Source organism: Bombus pyrosoma, linkage group LG2 (assembly GCF_014825855.1).
Source record: "Bombus pyrosoma isolate SC7728 linkage group LG2, ASM1482585v1, whole genome shotgun sequence".
Lineage (NCBI taxonomy): Eukaryota > Metazoa > Arthropoda > Insecta > Hymenoptera > Apidae > Bombus > Bombus pyrosoma.
Window position 1 is genome coordinate 1816771 of NC_057771.1, and position 23408 is coordinate 1840178.

Genomic DNA, 23408 nt, shown 5'->3' on the forward strand with positions numbered 1-23408 from the left:
AATGAAAAAAATTAGAAAAAGATCATGTGTAACACAATTACATTTGTTGAAAATTTTGGGACAAATATCGAACAAAAATGTCATTTACAGCCTTATGCTTTAAGTTAAAAACCCTTATTAGTCACATTTCTACAAAAAACATTTTTATAAAATAATTGTTTAATCATTGTAGTTAACCTCAAAACTTTGATTATCGATCTTTAGAGGCTCTAAGCATTCTTCAGTATTCACAATAGTTTCTTAGCTCATTACTATATTGGTGCATAAATTTAAAAAAAATGTGTCTTAATTGAAGTAAATTCATTTCTTGGAAAAATTTTATATATATTAAATTGATAACATCAAGGAGCATACAAATGTGTTATGTGACTAGAAAGGATCAACTAGAACTCTTCCTAGCAATTGTAAACATATCTGCAATTATAAAGGATCATTAATTTTCTATTACAAGTGTGCCATTGAAATCTTATCCATACTGAATTTGCAATATATTTTGTACATAATTTATAAGATGATAATTTTTATTTCTTCTTGTTGACTGTGCTATGAAATGAAATTGATTGTCTGAAAATAGCACAAATAGAATTATGTCAATATTATTTACTGTTCTTTTGTTTTGTGCCTTTTGTGAATAAAATTCTTGTGTTCATTTGATTTTTGGGAAAACATTAACAATTTACAAACCCTTTTGTACTGCACAGCATGTAACAATAAATAAAATAATAAATATATATAATTGATTTCTTTGTTTTGTGAAAAGTTTTAACCCCTCGAAATATATGCGAATGTACATGACGATCCTTGGCATTTATGACACAAGCATAAACACAAGATTTGGCACGAAACTAAAGCTGGAATAATAAAACCTTAAAAGAAATGATATAGAGAAAAAGGAAATCATCTATATACTTCTTAATTATCTTTACGCATCTCTTGGCACAAATTTACACGTATAAAATAATACAATTTATACAAATTATAATCATCGCAATATTTGTTAAACGTTATATCGATTATCTCTATAAAAATGCTTTTAGCAACTAAGAGAACATCGATGAAATTTTTCTATAATAAATGAAAGTTCTTCGTTTCGATATTAAAGCGCAACTATATAACAGTATCAAACACCTCTCTAGTGTCCCCTCGATATTAGTTCTTCTTCTCTTTTTAAATTGTGCACTCTTATAAATCAGATATTAGATCTTTAACGTGCCGCATATTATCTGTTAATTATCATGATATGTTCTTATGTCGTTCTTATAGCGGCTAATGATGTCTCGAAAAAATATTTCGTAAGCGTAAGATCAAAAGACGGTATCTGTGCGTTGTATCGAAAGATTGACATGTTCTTTGTTTAATCTAAAATGCGTCTAAATGTACAAGATTTGAGAACTATCGCGATTAAATCAATACTGTATGCCAGCATTTAGACCGCGTGATAATAACAACCTGGTCGATAAAATGCATACAAGCTTAAAAAATTAGAATCTTTACAAATTCGATCGAGAAGATCGAAATTAATTCTTTTATGCTTACAATGGAAGCTACAACGTATTATATGCTATACAATCGTTTAAGAAATATAATACATGTACTTATTTACATCACTGAAAGAACAACCAGAAGGTAATGAACGGAGGAAATTATCGTTAATCCTTGATGAATTTTAATAATACCCTTTGGTAAATAACAAGGAGGAAGATAATCTAATCATCGAATTACTCGACTTATTATCATACTCTTCTAATATTGATTTCGATTTATATTTAACTTTCATGACCAATTCGTTGTGTAAATCGAGGATTAGGAAAACTAGCATAAAATCCATGAAATATTTTGAAGTTATACTATTATACGTCGCATAGGAAACAGTCCAAAAAGTTAGGATTTAGGCTAATTAATAAAATTACAGATAACTAGTTAGTAAGCATTATTGAACGGTGTTATATGGTATGGTTCATCAACCGCTTCCGAAAATTTCCAGACGTTTTATACATTTTAAATAATTAAACAACTTACGTGTTTAAGATACTTATAATATTTATAAATTGAAAGATTCTAAAGTGAATTAAGCTATACAATTTTTATAGTTACACAAAGGAATGTTAAATAGCCGTTAATCTTTAAATGACTTTTTTTGGAAACTGAATGCGTTGTAGGAGAGAAATTATATGAATTTTTGAAATTTTTATCTCCTTTGGATGCAAATTCAATCGAGTTTTATTTATGTGATGCAATTAGGAATGTACTTTAAAATGCATGGGAATACTTTAATTTTTATTACAGTTAAAATTACTAATATAAAACTATCTCCAGATAAAAAATTAATTAAAATAAAAAAAGGTTTTAATCTAATTAGTATTTTCAATGTATTTAATTTTGATGCGTAAAACACGTCTGTAAAGTTTCAAATAACAGCATCGGATTATGTCGTACAAACGATAAACCTCTAGGAAATAACAAGTTGAGCCTATACAAATTATAGCTACATTAATATCGCTAATTTATACATATGTACTCGTATACATCTGATGAAACGATTTAATATCATAGTTTAGGATGTACATCTATCGCAATTCTTTGAGCTAAATCGTATTTACGTATTGCGAACTGGAATATATTAATACAGTATTGTCACCAGGCCATGCTACCACAACGTATATCTTATTGAACTTAAGATTTTAGGATTGTACAATTTGATTTCCATTGCTAACTCTGTACGAAGTGTAATGCTAATTTGTATCAAGGAGACATTACCGACGCTAGAGATGGGAATATCTCGGCTTGCAAAGGTCCATAATCTACTTTTTCTCCATCCACTGTAATGTAACCGTTCGCTCCTTCTTCTGGTTCTATTCGAAACGCCTTTACCGGTATCATGTCGACACCAGACCGTGTTACATGGGTACCATTATTTAATCCCAACAGGAACTAACAGACATAGTAAATAATTCTTAATATGTTGATATCGTATTTATAATATGTTGAATCTGCTTCTAACTTCATTTTAATTCCATCATAATTACATCATAATACCTTATAAAAAAAGTTGCATTTTCTTACTTATATTAGAATGATTGAAATTTTTCATATATTAATTTAGATTTCTTATAGTAAAATTGGCTAGTTCTTTGTAATCAAAGTTTTGGCAACGTACAAATTGTTTCAAGAAAGTTGTTTAGATTTGTTGGTTAATAATAACTTGATAAATTGGTAAAACAGTCTAAGTACATGTCTGATACGCAAGCATAATTTTGTTTACTTTTCATTTATCTATCAATATCGTATATTTTTAAAGCCTGTTTTGAATTACAGTTAAGCTATGTCACCGAAAAATTCGCAAATCTATTTGAATCGCGGAAGCATTCTCATTCTTGAACCAGCCGCCATTGAACTATGTGTATAAATTGTGAAATTCAGATGATGGAATTCAGATGTGCAGATCTTTTGGCAACATAGCTCAGATATGTTTTTATGATAATGTTCTTTATAATTTATATATATGGGTATATACCCAAGATAAATCGAGAAATGGAAGTTCATTGTATTACTTAAAACGACGAATAGATCACAAAGGGTTAAATTACTTTATCAATAAATAAGGACCTAATAAGCGTTCCGCTTTTAAAAACGTTTCACTTGTTTGGCAATGAATTAGAATTAGATAAGCCAGACATATTGTTTTTAATCGAACTATTTACCTGGAGTAAATTAGCTCGAGTAATTCCGGCTTTTATTATCATAAGCCAAATAACACCGTCCGCCAATTTGGCACGAGGTGCAAAGAAATAATCCTGGCCCAAATGAGACTGATATGCCGCGTGAACCATAACGAACTCTCCTGAAATTTCAAGCACACAAACAAATTCATTAAATAATATATTCATTGATTTATATTGGAAATATCATTCGAATTAAAATATCCTACTATAACATCATTTAAATTAGGCACTTAAGTCTAGGATACTATTGTGTAAATGGGATAATAACGTTGGTATATTTGTTTGCACATTTTCTTAGTATATTCCAGTTCTGGTTATATTGTACGCATTTTCATAGCTTTACTCATAAGCTAACTGTATACACTATGTACAAGTATGGGTTATGGTTAGTAATACTATTTGCAGCAATGTTTGTCCTTGCGATGCTGTTCCCGATGCCGTTTTTCAACGGGAAGCAAGTGTACTAGCATTATCAAGTTTAGCATCGCGGCAAATAAAGCTGCGAATTACATAATGTGTAAAGAAACGCAACGTAAGATGCATGCAGACTATTAAGGGCTAAACTAGCATACATTTGCCTTGCATAAATTGTAACTTATCATCTAATTTCATATGCATTAGGTAATAGACTTTAAATATTACTCTCTATTTTAACGGTACTTTTTATTACCTTAGAAGGGAATTATTAAAAATAATAAAAATTATTATTTGTTATTTTAGAAACTATTAAAGATATTACCTTCAATTTGCGTCCAAGAATTTGATACTTCTGAAGTTAGAGCGGGCAGCCTTGAGGATGGACCATACATAACTTGACTACTGTTCTCTGGATCTTAATTATAGCCATATTATTATTTTAGGAAGAGGTACAGAGTACAGCAACTTTAAATTAATTCAGATGCTTGTAATGTACTAAACTAATCAAGAAATTAGACCAATTTTTTTATCTACTCTTAGTTTCTAAGAACATAATATGTAATAATACATAAGACGTTTACAAGCGAGCATAAGTAGATAAAGTAAAAATATGATATGCGAGTAACAGCACACAATAAGAAAAACGTTTCGTCGAGATATGAAAATTATTAATGTATGAATTAAAAGCTTACCAATATCTTCATTATTGGGATCATCGATGCTATGGTAACTAGAAATTGATCCCGTGCTAAAATAAGTTGACTTTGCGGATGTCGCAGAGTAGAAGCTGTCTAGCCTCTGTCTTCTCTCAGCTTCTGTTTCCAGAGTGATATTATCGCTTATTATTTCGTTATCATCACAGCTATCAAACGATCCATCAAAAATAGCAGGATCTCCATCGATTGTATCATGGAAGCTTTTTGATTCACTGATTTTGCTGTATCTAAACATATGATAGAATAATATTTAAAAAAACTCATATTTTATTACTTTTATTTAAGCATTTTTTGAGAATATACATTTCAAACGTCAATTTACAAAATACTGTAATTTGAGAATTGAACTTGTATGCTGATAAATGCAAACCACAAATAAAATTTTTATGAGTTCCTGATGTTGGGACTTTAAACGATTGTCTTCGGTGTTATTTCTATCGGATTTATTAAGAATAAATTCACAAAGCAGATGAAACTTTGAACGAATTACATCATATGTCATTTTAAATTCAGATAGAATCTCTCCAATATTCCAGATACTGAATACAAAAATATCTCTTGTTTGACATTCTGCGTTATTTTACTGATATTCTACGTAAGTCTTTTTTCGTGATAATAAGATTCTTATTTTATAGTCAATAGAAAATTAATAGAGAACGTATCTCGTATGATAACTACAATGTATATGTATGTATGTATTCAGAATGTTACGTAAACTCGAGACATCCATATGCAAAGTGTCATTTCAGTTTCTATAAACTTACGTAAACTTGACAAATGTATTTACATATTTCTTACGACTTTTATAATACGTTAATCGATATAATACTTTGCGAGAAAGTAAGATGTTTGCACAAGAGTATCGTTACTTCAAAGAACAGATAATTGAAGTTTGTATTCGTACTAGTCTGTTATCTATTAAGCGAAAATTTTCACTCCATCTTTCCCATTTGACCTCAGAATTCTGTTAAAGGATTATCTTGTCGAATATGATGCTTGTTTCATTTGGCATTTTTCATGCGCAAATAATAGAGGTAATGCGTGATAAAGCAACAACGTACCGATCTAAATCATCGCCACAGCTCCTTGAATGTGATATCTGCGTTTCCTGTGCGTACTCATTGTAGGCCTTGCCATTACCCAAATTCTCCACGGACGGTACTTTATCGCAAGCTAAATAAGATACCTTTCCTTTGTATGTCCTCAAACCTATCAGCCGGGCGATAGTCCATATGGTGAATCTCTGACCGCCTATTGCACGGAGACGTTCACTCTCAATGTCAATGTCGGCGAGTAAACCCCAGCCGACCGATAAAAACGAAAATAGAATCTGATTCCTTGTTTCAACGCGTACCAGGTCCATCTGCGCCTTTTTAAACTTCACCACGGACAGTGCGCTGACGAGAAGAGGATTATAATCGTACGGCTCCCTGAAATAGAATCCGTTACTATTGGTAAATGCGCATGATTATTATTTTTAAAGCAAATTACGATTTTTCTTAAATAAAATAATTGTAATTATTTAATTATAGCACGATTTCCATTAACCCTGCTATTCTTCTCACTTCTTCTATACGTTTGTATCGTTACAAATGTTTCCTTTTTTAGAGTACTTTATCTCATAAAAAGCGTGAAGTACACAAAAGCTAGTAAAATTATATTGAATATAGACACCAAATATTTCTCTATTTTAGTAATATTTATTGAAAGATATAACATCTATTTCGGGTGATATATTTAAACGCTAAAGAGAACGATAGGGTTAATTTTATTATTATTAATATAATTATTCGGTTTTTTAATTTTCTGTGTAATGTGAAATTTGGAACTGTTTGTGTTTTGTAACTAAGAATCGATAATATTACGGATGACCACAAGAGAATAATGATCGACTATCTAGTTTATTTAATGCTGCATCAAGAAAATTGAATCTTTCTTGTGTCCTTATATCATAATTACTATAATTTTGTAACAATGAAATTTCCTTTACAATTTTTCTCTTTTCGCTAAACGCGTATTAAATAACTACTTTTTGTCGTTATCGCCGCGTTTCATCCAATTGCCTCTATTTCTCAATGTAAAATCGATACTAAGCTATATGCTTAAAACAGGAAACGCAGAATAATCTCAATTGGAGCTCTGTAATATTTAATTTTATTTCATATATATTTTACAAAGTTTACATATGTCTGCGTGTGTATGTGTGTGGATGGGGGCCATTTATAGTAAAGGAAATGTCCAATAATTAAACCGCAGTCTATAATTTTTCTAGATAATCAACACAAATTTTACGAAACGAATAGTAGTTTCAAATGATTCATAGAATAGCGTATGTTTTATAAAACGAAGTGTTGTGAGAAACCAAAAACGTGTTCGTAAAGACCGATATCGAATGAAATGAAACAAGGTCATTTACAACGCATTACCTCTCGTTACGATTTAAGAATAAAGTTTGAACAAAAATTGAAGACTCACGTACCAGGTATCAACTTGTGCACAACCACATCAACAAGCTACATATATAGTTCGAAAAATATTCTACGTTAAATATTTCTTCGATCGTGCAAATTTCTTTCATTATCTGTACTATGAATATTATTGTTGTTGATATTTTTCATCTCGGTTGTTGCTTGATATGATCATAATTACAATATGGAAAGTATACTTCAAGGATGGTGAAACACATTGAAACGTTAAAACACATTAGTATTAAACGTGCGGGAGTAAAAAACGCTTTAGTTTTACATCGATATGATAGTGTTCTCTTGAGTTACATAAGATAAGTAACGTCACCCAATGACCGATACTAACTACATATATAGTTCTCTCATTACAATAATAAGTTAATGTAAGTAATTATTATCTTATAATGTGCAACTTATTTTTTTTTAAATATTCATGAAATTAAAGTATTGGTTTCTTAATTTCAAAAATATTAGTGAAAATATAATGAACAAACGACCGTTTTTAAATTATTAGAACAATATTGCTTTCAGACATGAAGATTTAATATACCTACTATAGCGTAGAATGTTACTGATTGTGTAATACTTTTTTTTTACTTTTTATTGCACAGATATTCAACAAGTGCCTTACGCATCTTTAATAACAGTAACGATAATGATAAACGATAACAACACAAAAGTATATGAATATTTTTTTTTTAAAACATATTTATATCTGTTATCGTATATATATATATATCGTAAATATTGTACAACATTTTAACGAATTTTTTACGACTATTGACGGCAACAAGTGAGCATTTAACAAGCGGAAAAATCCGAGTGATTCTTTAAATAGGTATGAAAACCACGGATATCAAGAAATGTGCAAATTTCATGTTAGCTTGATGCTGATTAATCTAATATACGTCAGTTATTTCATAAGAAATAACAGCATACTTATTTCGATACTATCTACTCGATAATACTTCAAAGAACAAATATATATGCAATCGTTGTATTACAATGTTATTACATTATAAGTTTACTTAAAGAAAATTAAAAATAAATAGGAGTTTAAAATTATTGCAGTTTTATAATTTGTCGCAATTTTTTACCTAATAAATATTTCCAATAAATTTTTAACGTCAGTAAAACGATGATAATATCATAATCGCTTTATAGTTTCATGATTCATTTTATGAATATGATGTAGGATAGATATTAGAAATTTGTTATGACGTAGGAAATATGAATGAGAGGAAAAGCTAAATGAAAGATAATGAAAGCAATTGAATTTGACGAAAAATGCAGGGGCACTTGTAGTCCTCGACGCTTTAATGGCTAAACGAAAATTAGGTCGATTTATCGTTAGTTTACAGTGCTCATCCGAGTTATCGTCCGATCCTTAAAAACACGAAATTTTATCACGTGCATATCGTTGTAGAATAGTCATAACTGTTGAAAAATTACAAATTCATTGATCAGAAAATTTGCAATGCACCGAGTTAATCATCGTATCATAAATCTAAGCCAGTGGACCTTGAATATTTCATCTTATGTATATATTAATGAAAGGATAAATAGATTACTGCATATAAATTTTCGTTTCGGATATTTATAAAAATTAGTTTGATTCGATTTAAATCTTTTTTATCTTGTTTATCTATACTAAAATTCTGTTTAAGAGCCAAGGAAAATTAAAATAAATGATACAGACTATGTGATTGTAACAATGCCTATGTTCGAAGATTGCAACTTGCCTGTCGTGAAATTCATACTAATTTACAGAATAAATTGATAACAGTGATGCCTGTTAAGCGATGTTATGTCGCTCACATGTGTATAATTAACCCTTTGCTCTGCAACAATATTCGATACAATGAACCAATATGGTGCAGATTGATGCACTCGCTTACTAATATCTTCTTTAAATGGCGCCTGTATCTGTTTTCTCTATGCGACCTTCGATATTTTCTAACAATTTATTTATCAAATCATTCAATCTTTATTTTAAGTGCTTTTTAAAATAATTTCATTCTTGTAACATACATATAACTATCATTCTAATCTCCAACAACATGTTTGAAGCACGGTAACGTTATAAGATTATAAAATTTTTCCACAGAAAATTAAAAGAATGAGGCAAGAATAGTGTACAATTATAGTACGTTATATAGTACAAAAAGGTGGTTACAAAATATAGTGGTTACAAAAGGAATATTCTTATTTGCCAATAAAACATCTTTTTACCAGGTTCTATATTTCATTTCCATGATACTAAATTTAATATATTTGAACTTAATTAAACAGTACAGAAATTCTATAATACATAAATACAAGGTATACACGAGTGAGAAGAATTTTCTTGAAGATTTTAGTAAAATCATTATTAAAACAAATCCATTGTCTGCCGAAATTGCAGAAACGCCTTCCTACGAGCATGCATATAAACTGAACGAGCCGATTGCGGGCGGAAATAACGACTTCCTCGGAACGACCGAGCCAGACACATAAAATAAATCACGAACCCGGATGATCCTAAAAGAGACTTACTGTTTAGAGTACGCGATGGATTTCGCCAGACCATTACCGGAACCACAGGGTATCACACCAAGGGATAATTCCTTCAGAGCTTTTTCCCAATCAGGCCTTTGAAAAAGCCCATTTACTACTTCGAACACGATACCGTCGCCTCCGACCATCAGCAGCCCGCTCCATTGATAGATGTCCCTCGTACGCACGAACTCGCGTGCGTAATTGGGACACTTGGTGATGTGAACATCATAAGGCCTCTCAGCTTCCGATAGAATCGGATGGATCCTTTTCTGGAACGTTTCTCGACCTCTTCCTGGTCCCGACTTTGGATTCAGCAACACCAGGATCTTTCGTTGCTCACCTGGACACGCTGCAATCAATTCAAAGGAGTTTTGCTTCCTTTTTCCTGTTCTTTTTCCATTTGTACGCTGCAATGTCATATGGCGGGTTGAAGATCATAGTAATATAAGCGATGATTTTGAAAATTAGCATTTAGTTATGTTTCAACTATTAAAACTATCATTTAAATTTAGTTTCATAATTAATTAAGTTATAACTTTATACTTAACCGTGGTACGTTTTCATGACTTGAAAAAGCTAAAATGATTTTTTTAATGAAAAATGCATTCATTTGCAATCTAATGAAAGTGGAGACTGCTACTTTAGGAGAAACAATTCTTTATATATTAAGGAAATTTTCTTTCGTTAAAAAGTTCGATAGATTATTATTTTCCAAGTTTATATTATGTCATATATTTTGTATTGATTTTTCTAAAAATATTTCTTCAGTATTTGACTTGTTTAGTTGGTAATGTATCAAGATACAATCACGTTTACTCGTGTTATGCGTACAATTTATGGGTGATTTCTTATGAAACCGTAGGCACATTATGCACGTCATTGCAATTCCTAAGTGCTGCAATACTGACCGTTTTCTTGACAATCATTTCAGTTTCGAAGTCACGCGAGTAATTCATGCTATACTTGAAATTGGCTTTATTTTCTTTTTGGTTCTTTGTGGTCCTAGTGTTTATGTTTACTGAAACTTTTCCGTTAATTTTAAAATCTAAAATATTTTTTTTCAATCTTACAGTAGAAAGCTAGAATCTATATATGTTTCAGACCCGAGTTTGATTGTATTTTGTTAATCTTGAGGTCCAGAATATATTTGAAAATTTTATGAGAAATCTTTGGCCATATAATCTCGTACAATAAGGAGAAGTTAATCGAGGGTAAAGAAAATTTCTACGAAGCAAGAAACCCCTGGATGATTACGTGACGTGTAACGCAACGAGCGTGTTTTAATCTTTGGAAGACGCCCCTGCAGACGCCACCGCAGCAAACCCCTTTGCGGAGATTTCTCTGCAGTTCAGTCGTGTTCGATTATCTTGAATAATTTCTTACAAATGTATTTTAATGTATACCTAGTTTTTATTTTATCATGAAGCATGCTGTTTATTTTTGCGTAAAATATTTGCGATACAATTTTCTGTTAATTATATACGATTATTGGTTAATTAGCTTATAATTTATGCATTTTTATAAAATTATATTTCCTATTTAATAATTCTGAATTGCATGAAGGATTTCTTTGCTCGCAATTAGTTGAGATTGAAATACAATAAAAAAAGAACAAAGGAATTGATTACTGCGATAATAATTGAGCATTTCTTAATTAATCGAGATGTATGGACTATCATTGGAATAAGCTTACTACTAAATATTTATATAAATGTGAATAACTGATTTTATGAAAGTACATAGTAACAAATTTTTAAAAATTATGTGTGGTATAGTCAAATGAATATTTGATACGACTTTGCAAAACAGATTTTATACCGATAGTTGCGTTTATTTATATAAAACCTAACAACGTAAACAATCTGTGTTCGATCAAATTTATAGAACGAGAAAGTCCATCTTCTGAAAAATGTGTTGCCTACATCTCCGGGAGAAAAATGGAGGAAATAGGTTTCCGAACTAACGAACGTTACTATTTTCTGTCTGAGCAGCAATTTAAACAGGCTCTGCTTGTATTTACGTAAACCTAGGAGTATGGGTCGTTAAACGCAACTAGTGAAAGTACAGATAAAGTAACACCAACTAAAAAGGTCTGAGAGTCGAGAGAAAATTTTTGGAGTGAATTAATCGTATATCATCTTATATCGTTCCTCGCAGCTTCATTTATATAATTTGACAAAAATTGTATTCAACATAGCGGATAAAAAGGTATAATAACATAACCGTCGTGCATGACTCTGTTATTTAATCTCTTTACCATTTTATGCTAAACTTTGCAAAATTATCTTGCGAAAAATATGATATGCGCGATTTAGTTTCCAAAGTATATTTATGGCTAATTTGACTTGTTTAAGATTTTTAATAGGAAGATAAGAATTTATTAAAACCATTTGCGACAATTTTTACTAGAAACTGAAAACAGTTTTCAATCAAAGTCAAAAAATTTTAGCATCGCTTTATAAAAATCGCTTTTTCTGCAAATTGGAATTCAAGGTCGACGACAATAAAGTACATGTGTATTTTGCACGGATTATTCTCGTACCACCATCTTTCGCATACTGATCTATGCCATATGCTATATCTATATTTACAATATACGTATATATACATGCATAGATACATAAGTGCAAAAAAATATATTATCAAAGATAACAGATATCGTGAAACGATTTCTGGCTAAAAATGTAAATGAATTTCGCCCTTATCCAATTTCATCACAGAATCGGCTACGATTCGAGGAGCAACAAACCGAAAAGCTTTGGTTCGGGCAACTGAACCAATATTCGATAACCGCAAACAACGAACAACGATCGATCCCTGTAACAAGATGCAATCAGCAATTTTATGTAGGTCATTTTGAATTAATTTGGCTGGTAGCCACATGGTCTGTTGCTTGAGAAAAATGTCGAAACACTTCTGGCGACGCGAAGACGCGACATATACACGACCCAATTGTTCTTTTGTCTTGCGTCTTATGTACGCACGGTTTGCCACATTTGTTTCACGTCGATATCACTGATAAGCTCATAAATAAAGCATCTATGCATATGGCCGAATGTTATATAACGGATGACCACGTAAGTAATACGTGGCCATTCATCAAACGCGCACTGTAAACAAACTTGTCAAGAGAACAATTTGAGAATTGACGGAATCAGCCAGTCGCTATGAAACTTTTAGCGTATCCCGATCACCAACTATTCAAACCGGTGGTCAGGTTTAAGCTATGAATGTGTTATTTCCGATTCCTAATGCTATTCATATTTTCGCGTCATATCTCGGATAGATGAAGAAGGGATTGTTCATCATCGTTGTTACGTGTTTGGACCTACGGACTTCGACTATTTACCGATTTATGTTTTATTTTTTACTGCTCTTTTTATTGTTGGCATTTCAAATAACACATTGTTTGACGAGAGTATTTAAATACCTACTTATAGAAACATGATAGACTACACTATATATGTTTATATATATTATAAAAAAACAGTTTGAAATTTCATTAGTACTGTAAAACACGGCTCGTAATTATATGGATAGAATTTAAAACGAATTTTACGATTCTACTGATAAAAAGTTTCTATACTAAGTATTCCAATACTTTTGTAAGATATAAGTATCATCCGCGTTTTAAATATGCTTGACTCACAACAGCATTTTAATTAAAGTTATTACTTTAAAGCACCTCCAGGACTTGAAAGTCTGTAGTTTGCGTGAAATCGACGTCACTTTAAAGCCTTCTAAAAAAGCTGAAAATCACACACGAATAAATATTCTAGCTCTACTCCGGTAATCATTTGTGTTCCAACGTTGCAACGACGCACGAGAGAATATTTGACGAGGAAAGCATGCCTCTGTTACGTTTAGAAATTAGAACCCTGTGAATGCACGGACATACCACCACAATATTTAAGCTATACGCGAGTGTGTAATATATTTATATATTTGCGAGGATGAGCATTTTTAGGGTTGAACGGTACGTGGCAAGTGTAAGTTTCCAAAGAAATTTTAGAAAGCATTATCAAGCGAAGCGTATCCTTAGCGAATTCAAAACGGTATGTATTGTGCAGTGAATAATATTGTGTAATATATTACTAAATATCACTTAATAACAAAATAAATAATATTAGATATGTAATAGCAGAACTCCGTATAAATCTTGCCAACATATTTTATAATATTATGTCATATGGACAAAAGTTTTTAAAAACATTATAAAAGCTACAACAAAAATATGGAACGTGAAAAAATGGTAATGATTTTACTCTGAATATATTACTTATTACAAGATAAATAATTTATGTTAAAATTATACGTTAAAACAAGCTAGACATACTGAATTAATGTTACGCTTGTGGAATATGCTCAACAGTATGTTGATGTTAGGGATTAGTATGTATCGATACAGGTGAATAGCACACTTTGGAATGTGAAATAACATGTGGTCAGCGTGTAGCATCGACCAATTTATTATTTAATATATCTAATCCACTAAACCAATATAAAATAAACACACCACTCATCCATTCGTCATATATTATTGAATAATATAGACGATACTTTATTAAACATAAAAGTTTTCTAAGTATACTAATATGAAACTTGAAATAAATTATATGATATCGACTAGTATAAAAAATATGTACAATATGTAGGTACCTACATATCAGCCACTGTGATCTGTATATTCGAGACTATCTTCAAAAATTAGTGTGAATTATTGAACTACATCGATCTCAAAGGACTGTGTCAAAAGAGGAACAGAGTAGATGGACGGTTATTTTCGTCAATGCACAATAAATCAAGGAGTGACGTAAACGGAATGCACAGCAATAGTTCAATGTATTTAATACAAGGCCTTGTGTTTTATTGAACAACAGACTGATAAAAAGCGGAGAAATTAATCCTTGCAGCTGTATTTTTTTGAAGAAAAAACAAAGAGAAGAAGAAAATAAGATCAAAACTTGAGAAAAAAACGTTTTTCATAATATGTATTTCCTCTCGTTTAATCTTCTTTTATATTCTCAGAGCTCCATTAAAGTTACCCCCTTTCGAGAGTTTCAAGCATGTCCCATGGTAAAACATTATTCTAACGGAAACGCATGTTGGAACTAATGGTCAAACATTATGATGCAGGATAAATCCCTTCCTCTTAACCAATATCGATTGCCTTTGCGCCAACAATAAAATATAAATTAACCTGCAGTTTGATATAAAGCGAAACTGTCTGGATGAAAACAGGATGTTCCGGAAAACATGATATTTGAAATATTGCCTCAATTATTGATTTTGTGAGAGATGAAAAAAATGTGTATGTTTGTTTTGTTACTTTTCGAATGCAATTCGATTTTATTAAATTATCAAGTTAAAACATATTAAATTTGATCATTCTGTATGAAACAGCCATTCAAAAATATGTGAAAATTTCATCACTGAAGATAAATAGCGATGAAAACTCGGAGATGCGTTATTGTGTACTATCGACAAATAGCTTTTGTGCCAAAAAATTTATAACAATTTTACTGATATGAATAAAAAACTATAACGATATAACATTGTATTATACATAACATTATACTATCAACGAGTAGATTTTGGTAGATATTGTAATGAAAAAATTTCTTTAGTGCAGATAGTAATGCTATATACATTATAGTATTAATACACTGAACCATTGACAAGCAGAAATTTTGTATTGATTACAACTTGATATGTAGATACTTTGTAACACGCAACATAGAACAATATACAAATATATACACATATGTATGTATGTAGTATTAAACGTTTAGTAGTAAGTAGCATTATACGTTTTTGTTTATAAATTAACCGCTGACAGAATATTCAATAAGATATAAACATGAAAATTCGCGCTATATCAAATAAATACATGGGTATTATTTGAGAAAAGAGACGGAAAAACACGAAATGAATAGGCTGCAATGAAAATTAACCTTTTTCACTCATTCGGTCAGAATCTACACGTCGGTGAATTGTTTCATTACTGTGCGTCATACAAGTATCATAATTCATCTATAAAAAAGATATGCTGGTTTTTTGGTTGTTTATTTTATGCGATTTAGTTTAGTCTTTTTACTATATTACACTATTTATTATTACATTTTATTTATTCTATATATTTTACACTATTATACATTCTATAATATTAAATATGGATATGCATAGATTCAAACATCAATACATCAAGCATGTGCATATGTTTACAAACATTAACAAATAAAAAATATTCAATCTGAGAAAGAATACGCTATCGGTAGATCATTGCAAATATCGAACTTCGACCGAGTCCGACTGGCGCGATAATTTTCTTGCCTTGGACATAAATGCGATAAATTTTTACCAACCATGGCATGACAACGTTTTAATACTTATGCACCTAATCGTAATAAGCAGCGAGACCGACATAAATATTTTTCTTTTTGCTTCGCAAATATTAGTTTAAAAAATTCGCGATTTGAAAATACTAATTATTTCATAATCATAATAAAAGAAAGTAAAAAGATTTTGGTTATTATAAATTTTTGTAAACATAATAAAGATAAAATAAAATATTACTAACACACATTAACGTTTTGATTACTGCAAAAGTCTGTCTTCTCTAGATTTGCTAATTTGTTTTTTAACTAAAATACACGTATATCAATCCGAATAAATTTGCATAGCTTATTAAAATTCTTTCTCTATTGATAATATCAGTGTCAAATAGATAACATTTTTATCGTATTAAAGTTTAGTGCGTCATGTAACGCTCAAATTAGCATTGCTATTATGTACTGTTTTTGCGCAAAGTGACGTAAAAAGGATGTTATAAAACGATTTGTAATTTTGCTATAAAAAAGGAAGACTTTTCTTTTTTATGAACTTTGCTAATGTTGGAGATATTAGTTTCGATAGATATCACTTTTTAATCAGAGATATATGTTGATCTATGCTTATATCAGTGATTAAAAATACCAATTAAACCTTATTTTTAGTTCTATATAATTTGACTTGAAAATTTAATAACTATAGGTCTATAAATAAACAGTTTTACATTATCATTAAAATATTAGATCTTGTTATAATTATAATAGTATTATTATTGACATTAACCAACTTTTTTTTAGTAATAATTGTATTCCTAGATGTCAGATTAAGAAATTATAATCAATAGTAAGTAAATACAGGACTTTAAATAAATAAAAAATCTTTACAATGAAGAATCATATAATGCAATAGAAAAGTATGTCATATTACAAATTGTAATACTGATACAGATAATTGCAAATAAAAAAAATCAATACATGTATCTATTATGAATAATATTTGATCAAACTATTGATAGTATTGGAATATTAATGGCATTGAGACTAACACCATTGACAGTACTATTCACAGCAATATTAGTACTAAAATTATTTATATAGTTTACAATTTACAATATTGTATGTAATTTAATTACTATTCGCTATTATTGTTGTTCAAAATCGAAAAGATTAATAGCAAGCATTTATTTCTAATCCTTTTTCCTATAGTTCTCAATTTTCTTATAGCATACAATTTGTCTACGCAAATTCAAAATCAACAGAATATAAATCAAAAATATTGCTGCTATTAATGTATTAAACCATCTTTATTTTAATCAAACTAATTCCTTACTAAAATAACTTCTTTATCGAGTAGGATAAAGATACAAAAATATTATCATCAAAATATTTTTGTCGATAAAGAAAGCAATTCATTAGCCACACAATTCTCACTATTCCACAGGTTGTTGGTGTTATTAAAGAGATAAAGTCTTGGCATTGATGCAGCAAAATCTTGGAATCAGTTACCTTTGAAAGTCCAAATAGTAATAATCTCGTAGTGGGTTAATAAATTTCTACTTTATATCTAAATTTATTGAACGTATGATTTCATACCATATTACATATATTTCTTTAAAATAATATTAAATAATAAACAAAATTTAAATAATTATTACATTTGAATTTTTCCATGGAAACTCAGTTCTTCCTCGAGTTCATAAAAATGTATCCTTATTACAGAATTGCATCATACCAGACACAATTACACGATCTTTTTATTGCGTTATACAATTGAAAACTAACATTTCATGCATCAGGGCACAACGCAATGCTTGTAATAACGAGCCAATAACGAACAATAGCAACAGTACTGCAATTATCAGTAAATACTAATTATTATTTAAAATAACATTTTACTATACATATGACTATTACTATTCTGAATTTTCATTATTTATTATCATCGTGTATTTTATCATTACATAGTATAACTTATTCGAAACTTTTGTTAAAAAGGTAGACTGCATACATATGTGGTGAAAAGATTATTCTCTTGTGTTCCGTACTTTATATTGAACCGCTTTAATTTGTGCAACTAAATTTCAAAGCGGATCGTGCTATAAAAAAGGTGTACAATTGTACGTCTTTTTCTTCTCAAGTGGAAACATATGCGTTGTATACACACAATGAAGTGAAAATTCAAAGTGAATCGCATTCGATTACGGTAAATTAAAATATTTCACGAAGCCTTGCCGAGTTATCAAGCAAGGGAATCTGATATCAATTTTCAATGAACAAAATATTTACGAACGTGAAAGTTGATAAAAAAAACGGGGTACTTGAACCTAATGAATAACTAACGAATAACCTAACGATTAACTTTTCAACAACGTATTGTGTATTTATGTAATATATTCAATTAGTAGTAAAATTAGTAATAAAATAATATTGAAAAAGGATGAAGACGAAAGATTACAACTTTTTCGAAAATAAATTATGATTACGAATTTTATTGATCTTTCAAAAATTTAACAAACATATGAGTTTTTCATTTCTCACATTTTTTCACATTTGGAATTTTCAACACTTAATGGATAATCACAAAACGATCATATCCTGTTTACAAGATAAGTAGTATCATTATTTTGAATATTGACTATGAGAAACGTGTTACATTATCTATGACATAAGCGATTTCATAAGCATTATTATAGGAATATTTTGTTGATATATAAGATTTAATTATATAATTTTGTTAATTATTAATTTACAATGACGTATGCCAGACCACTGCAATTTTGATAAAATGATGTCTTATTAATGTATCATTCTCGGTATTTTGATATATCATTTTCCACAAAGAAACTAAAGTTATAATTTAGCTTACTGCAAAACTAAACACATGATATTTTCAGCAGTTGAAAAACATGATTAATTCAAATTCTCAGAATTCTGACTTACAGTACTGACGTAAGAACAAAATCGATTGAAAAGCAAAAAGAGAAATAATTTAAGTGCCCGAAGACTGGTAATAGGCAGTTTCTTATTTATTTAAGCAAGTAATACTAATTCTAAAAATGTATATCTATAACTGAGTTATCGTTACCGTATAATAATATACAAAAAGGATAATGTATTCAATATATACATAGAATTATGTAGAAACATACAGCAAAGATGAATTAAACGAGGAAAAATGCAAAGCTGAACTTCGTTTGGTTTTTAAACTAAGATAGTTCAATTTCGGGGAAGTCATAATGACTTTATTCAATATTACTTCGTTTAAAGTTCTGTTCCTGAAAAACATCATTCACGCTTATTATTACCATGTTGTTATACTGTCTTGCAAATAAATGCAATGACTAGCAATGTTCTTGAATGACAAGCATGTATATATACGGGAAGTGTAATAATTACAGCATACGAGTAATTAGTAAATGAACAAGTCTTATTATTATCATATCATTATTTTTAGTCTATACCAAAAATATGGAAAATCACAATTTTAAAATTACTTTTTAAATAAGAAATAAAAAGAATATAGTACAAAAAGAGCATTGGGACGATAAATATAAATTTTTGTTTTTAAGAAATACGATAATGCTTAATTCTCCTATTTCGAAATTTTAATAATAAATTCCCAATATAGACGCGATTTATTGCCTTTAATTTATAAATGGGCATAATCAGATTCGATTAGAAGTTACATAATTCTGAGATTTACGCATTTTAGCGACACGCATAAATAACACGATGTTAACCTGTGTAGCTTCTAAATTAACATAACATTATTGACATTGTGAACCAGAGAAATATTTCAGTCAAAATAAATATTATTTAAGAATAAAATGCGGAAATATAATCATCGCTCTGTCGATTCTTAACGTCCAGAAAACTTTTAATAACCAGAGGTAAGCATGACGCATTAAAGGAGATTGAAAAACTTTTGATGGAAATATGTTGGCAGACATTTCGAAAACACAGAAGGGTAACAATATTCGAAAAGTTTGAAGTAGGACGAGAAGAAACATAAATTCTGCAAGAATTATGATTACGATTCAGAGACGGTGAATAATGATTTTTTTGCTCAATTGCAGATGTTCTATTGTGTAAAACAAGGTTAAGGAGAAAAAATGGAACAGATATGTAAGAAGGTGAAACTTTGTTTTACGATATTTCGGAAATTCAAAAAGAGCATGGTACATATTCCGAAAGTTTGAAGCAGAAAGTGGAGAAACACGAAATCTGTAAAAATTGTTGGTGTTCTAACACTAATAAGACAAGACATATTTATTCTAATAATATGTAAATACAACTTTAAAGGTGACCATATGGTAGTCGTTGCAACTTTAAACAAAATATTTAAAAAACTTTAAAGTATATTGCTCAAAGTAACTAGAACATTTTATTTCCACGAAATAACACAATATCTTTTTTAAGCATTGATCTGTACTGAATTTTACAGTACATAAATGTTTCTTTCAAGATAATGATTTAAAACTTTGGAATTTACACATTTAAATTGTTTTAAATCCAATTAAAACAAAAAAATCGTCCTTGACGCAAACACTTTTTTAGTAGTGTATTTAATAGTTCTAACGCATCTTTTATGTTTCCGGAGAAAATGTAAATACAAGAAATACTGGGACGAACGTACACCTACGATTCGTAAATGAAAGCAAACATTGAAAAATATGTGTGCGTATGAATCTTTGATTTCCACATGATTGCAATATTTATAAATGTGGTGAGCAAATGCATTTTAAATGAATGAAGTAATTAAAGGCGATTTGAATCTAAATTTCTTCCAATGTTTAATTTTACGAATAAATTTTAAATAAATAAATTTTTTCAAATTTAAAAATTAAATAAGTTGCAATGGTTATGAATCGAGATATAGAAAATTATTGTATCGTTTATCTGAAATGAATGTATGTGGAAATCCGTTCGTATGATATTGCAAATGACTGATAGCGTGCGTATTAAAAATTTCTTTTGGAAATACAAATAAAAAATCTTAATCTTTGCATGAATCAACGTAAGAAACTTGTAAATTGTTTTTTTTGTGTGTATGTGTGTGTGTAATTTAATATTCCTTTAGATATAATTAAGGAAATTGTGCGTAGAATAACGTGCGTATAATATAATTTCGTATTTGGGATTCTTTTATTCATGCAATCATTTTTGTTGAATTTCAAATACATTAATCATTGTAAAAATGTACTCTATAACTCTATAACGACAACATACAACTTCCTCCGTTTCGATATTGCCTTACTGGAACATTAAGTAGTCTTCTATATAATCGATTATTAAAAAATGTAACTATCATTATTCAAATGAATATATTTCTATAAACAATAAGCAATAATGTATTTAAAAAGGAAAAAAATAAATGTTAAAAATGATGTGCAGAAGAAAAAACATTTGCTGCAAATGAAAGTACAGTTATTCTAATACACATTATCTAGAATCTAGACCTACTCAAGAAAAGAAACATTGGCGTTTGGCCTGCATATATTGGATATATAATAGAAAGCATTTCACATAATAGAAAGCATTTGAGATGATTATATATATATATATATAACAATGTACCTACTATAATTTAAACTATATTTACAAAATAGTTGATTATATTTACAAATGTTAATTATTATTAATAAACAATATTTTATATTAATTACCTTTTATCCCATGTTACAATACCATTCCTGATTTATTAATTATTTTCATCTCAATAAGATACAATCATGTTATTGAAATTAACATTCAATCATTAATACCTAGATTCATCCATAACGTGTAAGTTCATTAGCGTAAACATGTAGAAGGAATTTTAATGAAGCTTTTTCACGTTTTATTATTTCGTAATTTCTAGCATTGATTACCTAACATGATCCTACCTTAAACGTTTTCGTTAGAAGGGTGGGAAAAGAAACATAATTTATCGAATTATCGCTATGTGAATGTCTTGGTACGATGAAAAAGAAAAAGAAAACGAAAAAGAGATTGAACTCACCGCTAATCAACGATTCCAGATTCTCGTGACTGGGGCTCATAAAACTTTTAGGCACAGGCAAGCCAACAATGAGACATTTTATAGCTAATCGCCACCTGCTGGCCTCTCGTAAATTATCTTCGTATTTGTCAAAGCTGCGGAATCGTAGCGTGATCGTGGTCCTTTCTCGTCTCTTGATACCTTTCATACGTGCCTTCTTCAGCGTGTACGCATAAATATAAAGATAGGCCGAAGTGTCAAACTCGTCGTAGGATTGATATGCTTCCACAGACTCGACCAGCTTAAATTGAGATCTTGAGGTACCTGGTCCACAAACACAGCTTCCCGCGCTTTTGCGTTTCGAACGCATACATCTGCACCCTATTATGTCGTTTAGAACGATCGTTTCAACCTTCGTCGCACCATTATTGTCTTTCTCTAAGCTGAGACCCTTTTCTGTTAGTCTCACCTTGTAGTAAGTGTTTTTCTTCGACGTAACATAAAATATTTCCTCAAGAAGAGTGTTAGAATGCACTTGACCACCGTCCTCCATGACACACTGATGATTGTCTGTCATTCAGTAAGATACACCAATCACATTGATAATCATACCATAAGAAGATCATTATCGTGGTAATTAAGGCACGTGATAAACAGACATCTCTTTCCTATCTTGATAAAGTTTCCTTTATTGCCACGGTAAAGAATTGTTGCTTCGTACCATTCCATTTAAGAAAGAATTCCCAATTCACTTAACGAGTTAATTTCTCTTGCTAGATTCTTTCATTCTCTCAGACATTTTTTCATCATTTAATTACTTGAACTGTTGTGTTGCGAATTTAATGAAGCACGTGCAGTTTCCCGAGTAATACACTCATAACATTATCTCTCATTAAAGAATCCATTTTACGGAAGGACGGTATTTAAATCGCCACCACGTAACATAGTCAAGGTTTTTTTCGAACCATGTACGATTAATCAAAAGAATGTACTACTCTGTATTTCGATTAAAAGAAATTATCTCACCATTATCTCGGCCTCTTCTGTACTTGCGCGCATTCGAACATCAAACTGCTTCGAACACACCGAAGTCACGGCATATACTGTTTATGTGAAACTTGAAACTTGACGGACCGATTGCTGGAGCACCCCAGCGCTACCTTGTGTTGATAAATTGCAATTCACCAACATGTTTCTTGTGCAAGGAAGCTACATATGTATATTTAGTATGACGGTGAGAT

General features: G+C 30.1%; 1 protein-coding gene and 1 long non-coding RNA gene across 3 annotated transcripts; one reads left to right on the forward strand and one right to left on the reverse strand.

Moving 5' to 3' along the window:
- Positions 1-897: 897 nt before the first annotated feature.
- Positions 898-23275, reverse strand: LOC122577726 (sphingosine kinase 2-like). Of its 2 annotated transcripts, XM_043749245.1 has the most exons (7): positions 22189-23274; positions 9856-10207; positions 5917-6285; positions 4832-5082; positions 4462-4554; positions 3702-3841; positions 898-2931 (listed from the first exon to the last, which is right to left on the reverse strand). In XM_043749245.1, exons 1-7 carry the CDS (start codon positions 22742-22744, stop codon positions 2743-2745), a joined length of 1950 nt encoding a protein of 649 aa, XP_043605180.1. In that variant the 5' UTR covers positions 22745-23274; the 3' UTR covers positions 898-2742. The 2 variants fall into 2 exon arrangements, with proteins under 2 accessions (XP_043605180.1, XP_043605181.1); XM_043749246.1 differs by lacking the exon at positions 5917-6285 and having other exon boundaries at positions 22189-23275.
- Positions 3848-4824, forward strand: LOC122577739. Its single transcript, XR_006320413.1, has 3 exons — positions 3848-4343; positions 4443-4588; positions 4680-4824. It is a non-coding gene; the product is annotated as an uncharacterized LOC122577739 (long non-coding RNA).
- Positions 23276-23408: the final 133 nt, after the last annotated feature.

Coding starts and splice junctions, on each gene's coding strand:
- LOC122577726 (XM_043749245.1), bottom strand. CDS start 22,744: ATGACAGACAATCATCAGTGTGTCATGGAGGACGGTGGTCAAGTGCAT. Junction 5,083..5,916: donor TGTGGCGATGATTTAGATCG/GTACGTTGTTGC, acceptor TCATATGTTTAG/ATACAGCAAAATCAGTGAAT. Junction 2,932..3,701: donor CTCGAGCTAATTTACTCCAG/GTAAATAGTTCG, acceptor TATGTCTGTTAG/TTCCTGTTGGGATTAAATAA.